An 8,448-nucleotide genomic window follows, 5' to 3' on the forward strand; every position below is an offset into this window, starting at 1 on the left:
TCCATCCTCGTCACGATCACTGTGGTTGGCAGGCCTGGCCCGGGACGTTCTGGGCAGCGCTGTGGCCGTCAGTACTGTGACTGTCGTCCTCATCACGATCACTGTGGTTGGCAGGCCTGGCCCAGGACGCTCCAGGCAGCGTTGTGGCCATCAGTACTGTGACTGTCGCCCTCCATCCTCGTCACGATCACTGTGGTTGGCAGTCCTGGCCCGGGACGCTCTGGGCAGCGCTGTGGCCATCGGTACTGTGACTGTCGTCCTCCATCCTCATCACGATCACTGTGGTTGGCAGGCCTGGCCCGGGACGCTCTGGGCAGCGTTGTGGCCGTCAGTCCTGTGACTGTCGTCCTCGTCACGATCACTGTGGTTGGCACGCCTGGCCCCGGGACGCTCCGGGCAGCGTTGTGGAGCTTTGTGGTTCAACAGCACAGACAGCAGAGACGGCAGGACCTGGTCCTCACTGACTCAGCCATTCTCCAGTTCTGTGCTCTTCAGCAAATCACTTTACTTCCTGAGCCTGGGTTTCTTTGTCAATAAAATAGCGTTGAACACGATGTGGACTTCCTGGGGATGCTGTGAGAAAATCCTCAGCTAGAAACCTCATTTTGTCCTGGGTCTAGAGGAGGAGCGTTATAAAACATTTCTTAGGATGCAAAAAAAAAAAAAGACTTAGATCAGTGAAATTACATACCTTGTTTCGAATGAAAAGAGTCAGTATTTAATATTTAAATACATCAGTTTTTCTCTAGGGTATTCCCTAAATATTGTTCACTTTTGAAATGACACAATGCATTGAAATGCTTGGCATAGTCCCCTGGATGTGTTTATATCCTATAAGTACTAGTCTTTTACTTACTATTAGGAGTAGAGATTCTGCGGCAGCATGACAGGGCCTGCTCTTGGCTTCCAGGTCACATGCCAGCTTTTCATTCCCGTGCACAGGAGCGGCTTCATTCCAAGGTCTGGTCCCCATCCTGAAGTCCCAGACTAGACTGAAGGTCTTTATTTCTTCTCACCAACATCCATGTGTCCACTTTGTTTCTCCATAAACAGGGTGTCCTATTCCCAGACCTGAGCTGATCTACCACCTACAGCATGGGCAGGAGCCATGGACCAGGAAGGAAGACCCCTCCCGAGACACCTGTCCAGGTAGGAGCCAAGATCTGGGGAGGTCGGAGTCCCTGCTGGCTTGAGACTGGATGGAGACCACCGGCCCTGGGATCCCTTGGCCTCTATATCTATATATAACTCCATATAACTGTATCACAGTAGAGTGTTCCATTTAAGAGCCATGGAGCCCTTTGACCTGTGGTTTCTCTGTCCTCCCAGCCCTGTCACAGTGTCACCATTCCTGGGAAGTAGTGAGATTTATGAACTAAGATGTGTCCAGGGGTTCCAACTGTGTGGGCCTGAGTTGTGGCTTACCAGTCACCTGCTATGTGGTCAAGATCTCCTGTCTTCATATATAACTTCAGCTAAGTTAATAGTAGCTGCGGTATCAGACAGACTCTAACATTTCAGTGGTTCACATATGATAGCTCTTACTCATACCAGGGCCTGTGTGGGTCAGTGGGGAGCTCTATACCACACAGTTATTCAGGACCCAGGTTCCTTCTGTCATCAGCCTGTTGCATTAAGATTATCCTAACATCCTCGAGCTGGCAGAGAATTGAGGGAATAAGGGAAGTTACACCCACTTCCAGAAATACCAGCTCCCGTCACATTCCGCCCACAGGAACTAGGCATTTGTCTTGGGTCCCAGTCCCGTCACATTCCACCCGCAGGAACTAGGCATTTGTCTTGGGTCCATGGGTCTGGGAAATGTGGCTGAGCCACTTGCCCACGGAGAAGAGCAGAAGGTTTGGTGAACACCTACTCTCAGTCCACTACATTGAGTCTGTTCCTGAAAAGTGTCACTAGAAATCATGTTTATGTCATTGAGTAGTTTGAAGATGTTATCATGTGATACAATAATGCATAAAACCGAACAGTTTCTGAGCCATAGTAAGTGACTCATCAAAATGTCATTATTAACCTTAAAGAGTGATGCTGTGTTACATTTCCTTCTGAACTCTGGGGAATAGGGCCTTGCTTACTCTCCCAATTTCTCTTTCCAGTTATATTCTGCCTCTTAGCCTCTCCCACCTTCTCCTGCCACCCATTCCCTTAGTGTCAGTCAGACACTAAGCAGCAGTACTTCCTCCATGTCTTCCTATATCTCCTGTTTTCCAAAAACCTCAGGGTGACATTTGACCTTCTCTGTCCCACACTCAGGCTGCTGAGGACCCTGAGGCCATCTGTCAGGTGTGTGGATTGGTGCCACTGCAGAGCCTTGGCCTCTGCCCACATGGGTTCCTCGAGCTGCTCATCCAACCCTGAGTGTCTGTGCAGTGCCTATTCAGCCCTTCAGAGTCTGTTCCAGATCGTCCCCTCCTCAGTGCCACATCTCCACTTGAAAATCCCGAAAGCACAAAACTCAACATGCCTAACAAGGAACCCGTGATCTTGCTCGCTCCTGCCACCTCCCAAGTTTCTGTGAATGGTTCTGCCATCCAGGCAGATTAGGGGACTGGCCCCAACCTCACACTGGTCAATCCCTCCACCTCCATGAGTCCCTGCATCCAGCCAACCAGACAGTTTTCATCTCCAGGCACAGATGTGTCAGCATGTGAGTGCGGATGTGTCAGCAGGCTTTCATGTTGAAAAGAAAGTCCACTGTCTTGTATTGCTTGATCAGCAGCCCTTAAATGTTTATCTCAACTTCTCTTTTCCTTACTGAAAGAGGTCTTGCCCCAGTCATGGCCAGTTCCTATACCAGGGTCTAGAAGACGCTTCCTTTCATGGATATCCTTTCTTCATTTATATTCTGCTTGTTTTGTGATTTCATCCTTTCTCTACTCAACATAAAAATATGCTTGTTATTTCTTTTTTCTTTTCTTTTTGTTTAGATAGAGTCTCACTGTATAGCCCAGGCTGGAGTGCAGTGGTGCTGTCTTAGCTCACTGCAGTCTCTGTGCCTCAGCCTCCCAAGTAGCTGGGATTACAGGTACACGCCATTACACCCGGCTAATTTTTGTGTTTTATTGTTTGTTCGTTTTGTTTTGTTTTTTGAGATGGAGTTTCGCTGTTGTTGCCAAGGGTGGAGTACAGTGATGCAATCTTGGCTTACTGTAACCTCTGCCTCACGGGTTCAAGCAATTCTCCTGCCTCAGCCTCCCGAGTAGCTGGGATTCTAGGTGCGTGCCACCACGCTCAGCTAATTTTTTGTATTTTTAATAGAAATGGGGTTTCACCATGTTGGCCAGCCTGGTCTCGAACTCCTGACCTCAGGTGATCCACCTGCCTTGACCTCCCAAAGTACTGAGATTACAGGCATGAGCCACTGTGCCTGGCCTCAAGTTTCTTACATTTGAGGAAAATAAATGCTTGTGGCTTATGATACATTTGTATATTACTTGATACATTTGTTTACTATGTGAGCATTTAATTGTGTAGATTTGGCTGGCACAGTGGCTCATGCCTATAATCCCAGCACTTTGGGAGGCTGAGGTGGGAGGATTACTTGAGCTCAGGAGTTTGACACCAGCCTGGGAAACGTGGCAAGACCCCGTCTCTGCAAAATTAAAAAAATTAGTTGGGCATGGTGGCTCAGGCCTGTGGTCCCAGCTATTCAGGAGGCTGAGGTGGGAGGCTCTCTTGAGCCCAGAAGGTTGAGGCTGAAGTGATCTTATTCAGGCCACTGCACTCCAGCCTGGGTGACAGTGAGCTCCTGTGTCAAAAAAATAAATAAATAAAAATAATTCATGAGAGACCATGAAGCAGAGGCAAAAAATAATAATGATTGTCTACATTTCATTCACAAAAACAGTGATACTGTGGACATTCGTATATATAGTTTATTTTCCACTTGTGGAGGAGCATTTTTTGATAATTCTTGGAGTGAAATTATTGGTGTGTAGGCTATGCAAATGCTCAAGTTTGCAAGATCATTCCTTTTATTTTCTAAAGCGCCTATGCCAATTTGCACTTAACCAGAAAAGTGAGAGGTTCCACTGATCCATATCCTTCCCATTATAAGGCCTCTCAATGTTTGCTCCTCAAATGGACACAGAGTAGTCTCATGTGCTCTTGATTTCGTTTTCTTTCACTGCTGTAATGTTTTAGCAACTTACCATGATTTTTGGTTGATTTATATGTTCTTCTATGAAAATACAAATCATTTTTTATTTTATGATAAATGCCTATTTCCATTAACTTGTTTTCCTTTCTCTGTTTTCTTGGTAGGGGTTCTTTGTACATTTCTTATGCTTACCTTTTATCACATATGCTTTTCAACATAATATATGCTGAAAAATATATTCTAGGTTTTGGCCGGGCACGGTGGCTCAAGCCTGTACTTCCAGCACTTTGGGAGGCCGAGACGGGTGGATCACGAGGTCAGGAGATCGAGACCATCCTGGCCTACACGGTGAAACCCCGTCTTTACTAAAAAATACAAAAAACTAGCCGGGCGAGATGGCAGGCGCCTGTAGTCCCAGCTACTCAGGAGGCTGAGGCAGGAGAATGGCGTAAACCCGGGAGACAGAGCTTGCAGTGAGCCGAGATTGCGCCACTGCACTCCAGCCTGGGTGACAGAGCGAGACTCCGTCTCAAAAAAAAAAAAAGAAAAAAGAAAAATATATTCTAGGTTTTAATTTTGTCCTCTTACTCTCTTTAAAGTATCTTTCACCAAAAGGTCTTAATTTACTGTAGTCTAACTTGTGACTTTTCTTATATAATTAATGATTTTTTGTCTTGTATAAAGAATGTTGGTTTACCTCCATATTAAAAATATGTTTTATTCTAAAAATTTTAAAACTTGGCATTTGACATTTTTTCAGTGAGGTTGATTTGGAATATGTAGTGTGATAGCAATGCAGCTATTTTTGTTCTCCATGTGGCTACCCACTTTTTCTAGCTTCGTTTGCTTAACAGACCATCAAGTTCTGTAATTAAGTATAGTTGGTATTTTACAGGGATTTATATTGAATTTATATAATTTGGGTTAAATTGTCAGTTCATATTATTAAATTCTTCATTGATATAGATCGTCTTTATTGTCTTCAAATAAGATTATATAATTTTCTTCATCTTGATCATGTGTATTTGGAGTTTTTTTGTTTGTTTTTAAGAGACAAGGTATTGCTCTGTTGCCCAAGCTGTCATACAGTGGCACAGTCATAGTTTGCCACAGTCTTGAATTCTGGGGCTCAAGCAATCCTCCCCCCTCAGCCTTCAGAGCAGCTGGGACTACACAGGCTTACACTACCATGCCTGGCTACTGTGTTTTTGGTTTTGTTTTTAAACAATTTTTTTAGAGAGGGGAGCTTGCTGTGTTTCTCAGAGTGGTGTTGAACTTCTGGGCTCAAGTAATCTACTCACCTTGGCTTCCCAAAGCACTGGGATTACAGGCTTTGGAGGGACTGAGGTGAAAAGATGAGCACAGGCCGGGCGCGGTGGCTCACGCCTGTAATCCCAGCACTCTGGGAGGCCGAGGCGGGCGGATCACAAGGTCAGGAGATTGAGACCATCCTGGCTAACATGGTGAAACCCCATCTCGACTAAAAATACAAAACATTAGCTGGGCATGGTGGCGGGCGCCTGTAGTCCCAGCTACTTGGGAGGCTGAGGCAGGAGAATGGCGGGAACCCGGGAGGTGGAGCTTGCAGTGAGCCGAGGTGGGGCCACTGCACTCCAGCCTGGGCGACAGAGCGAGACTCCGTCTCAAAAAAAAAAAAAAAAAGAACAGATGAGCACCATACACAGCAGCCTGGCCATTGGTCGTGTGTGTGGTGCTCATCTTTTCTCCAGACTGTTCCTCAGGCACACGAGACTCTGTGTCAAGCCAGGTCCTCTTAACTCTTTCCTTATGAGCCTTGGAGTGATAGTAACATCAGTCATACGACCTTCACTGTCACCCAGATTGATGGGAATCAGTCTCCCCTCTGTCCCTGGATTGTCATCAGCACCATCCTGCAGTTTCTTTGTACTTTGTCTCCTAAGACTACAGTGTCCTTCCCGCCTTCTCTTTATGGCAGCTCTTCTTCACACGCATAGGACTCACTTTGTTGAGCACCTCTTACTGGGTAACTGAGTTCTTCCTACCCAGGATTAGCCAAGCTCAAGGTTAAGGACACAGTCCTCTAAGACTACCAGGTCTGTCCAACTCTACTGACACCGACTACAATTTGGGTCCCAAAGCCATTGTCAGGTTCACTAATTAGCTAAAAAGACTCACAAAACTCCCTAAAACCTATTTTAGTTACAGTCATGTTTATTACAGCAAAGGGAACAAATTAGAAGTGACACAGAATGTTGGGTTGGAAAGGTTCCCAACACAAAGCCTTAGTGTCTTCAGGAACTCACTGTGCCCCAGTCTGGCATATGGCAGTATGAGCTTAGAGTGTTGCCCACCCAGGAAACTCACCGGCTCTTCATGGTCCACAATTGTATTGAAGCCTCATTCCATAACCACAGTTGATTGTCTCATCACCTGTGTGGCTCGGTCTCCAGCATGCCATCCTTTCCAGAGATTCAGCATTCACATTGTGACTTAAGCCCTAACCTTCTAATCACGTGGCTTAGCTTTCTGGTGTGTCCAGACCTTAACCCGATCAGGATAAACTGTGGAGGGGTCCATAAGGAGTTACCTGTTTGCATAAACTGCCAGTTGGGGCCGTTGGGTCCCACCATGAGGAAAAACATTTTGGAAATACTCAGTGTTTACAGGTTACTTTCCACGACTTCACACAAAAAACGTACTTCTCTTTGGGGACTAATTTTTTTGTTACTCGCTTCCTGTCTTCCATGTAGGCTCATTAGGTGCTCCTTCCTTGTGTTCTTGTAGCAAGACGGCATGTCCTCGCTTAATTGCCCAGAGGAAGCTTACCACGCACAGTGTCATCGTTACTCTGTCTACCCAGGTCCAGTCTGTAATTGTGAAGGTGACTCCACGGACAGACGCATTGTCTCCTGACTCTGCCTCTGCCCCTAGGTCTCCCTTTCAGAATATCCCGAGTCCACGGACCAGGAGAGAAAGAAATTGCAAACCATAGAATTTGAGATACAGAAAATAGCAGACACAGAGGCAATGTTTTTATCTACGGTTTTTCACAGAAATGGTAATACTCTTTTTTCCATGTTGTTTTTTTTTGTTTGTTTGTTTTTTGTTTTTTTTGTTTTTTTTTTTTTTGAGACGGAGACTTGCTCTGTCGCCCAGGCTGGAGTGCAGTGGCCGGATCTCAGCTCACGGCAAGCTCCGCCTCCCAGGTTTACGCCATTCTCCTGCCTCAGCCTCCCAAGTAGCTGGGACTACAGGCGCCCGCCACCTCGCCCGGCTAGTTTTTTTTTTTTGTATTTTTTAGTAGAGACGGGGTTTCACCATGTTAGCCAGGATGGTCTCGATCTCCTGACCTCGTGATCCACCCGTCTCGGCCTCCCAAAGTGCTGGGATTACAGGCTTGAGCCACCACGCCCGGCCCCATGTTGTTCTTTACTAACAGGCCCTTTTGTGTGCTGGATTTCTTTCAGGCGACAAAGGAAAACCTAAGACCACAGAACCTACCACTTGTGAGCCAGCCTTGTCAGAGGGAATCTCACTTCAGGGACAACTGACAGAAGGAAACTCCGTGGACTCCCAGTTGGGGCAAGCCGAGGATCAGGATGGGCTATCAGAAATGCAGGAAGGACACTTCAGGCCAGGAGTAGATCCCCAGGAGAAGCCTCCTCGGAAAATGAGCCCTGAATGTGATGGTTTAGGGACAGCTGACGGTGTGTGTTGGAGGACTGGACAGGAGCAAGTCTCTCCAGGAGATACAGTCCACAGCCATTACTCATGTGAGTCCGGTAAAGATCCCATGATGCAGGAAGAGGAAAATATCTTTAAATGCAGTGAGTGTGGAAAAGTATTTAACAAGAAACACCTCCTTGCTGGACATGAGAAAATTCACTCTGGAGTGAAGCCCTATGAATGCACAGAATGTGGGAAAACCTTTATTAAGAGCACACATCTCCTGCAACACCACATGATCCACACTGGGGAGAGGCCCTATGAGTGCATGGAGTGCGGAAAGGCCTTCAACCGCAAGTCATACCTTACCCAGCACCAGCGGATTCACAGTGGAGAGAAGCCTTACAAGTGCAATGAATGTGGAAAGGCCTTCACCCACCGCTCCAATTTCGTCTTGCATAACAGGAGACACACGGGAGAAAAATCCTTTGTGTGCACAGAATGTGGGCAAGTCTTTCGACACAGGCCGGGTTTTCTCCGGCACTATGTCGTTCACAGTGGTGAGAACCCCTATGAGTGCCTGGAGTGTGGCAAGGTCTTCAAACACAGGTCATACCTCACGTGGCACCAGCAGACTCACACCGGGGAGAAGCCCTATGAGTGCAGTGAATGTGGGAAGG

At 46.7% G+C, this 8,448-nt stretch overlaps 1 protein-coding gene across 1 annotated transcript in view; it reads left to right on the forward strand.

Annotated features, from left to right (window-relative positions):
- The window catches only part of ZNF264 (zinc finger protein 264), a 22,172-nt gene that overhangs the window by 11,132 nt on the left and 2,592 nt on the right, over positions 1-8,448 (forward strand). Inside the window, exons 3-4 of the mRNA XM_026457543.1 lie at positions 1,054-1,149; positions 7,570-8,439. Coding sequence (XP_026313328.1) covers positions 1,054-1,149; positions 7,570-8,439 — 966 coding nt within the window. The remainder of the gene's footprint in view (positions 1-1,053; positions 1,150-7,569; positions 8,440-8,448) is intronic.

This window comes from Piliocolobus tephrosceles, chromosome 21 (genome assembly GCF_002776525.5).
Source record: "Piliocolobus tephrosceles isolate RC106 chromosome 21, ASM277652v3, whole genome shotgun sequence".
NCBI classification, from domain to species: Eukaryota; Metazoa; Chordata; class Mammalia; order Primates; family Cercopithecidae; genus Piliocolobus; species Piliocolobus tephrosceles.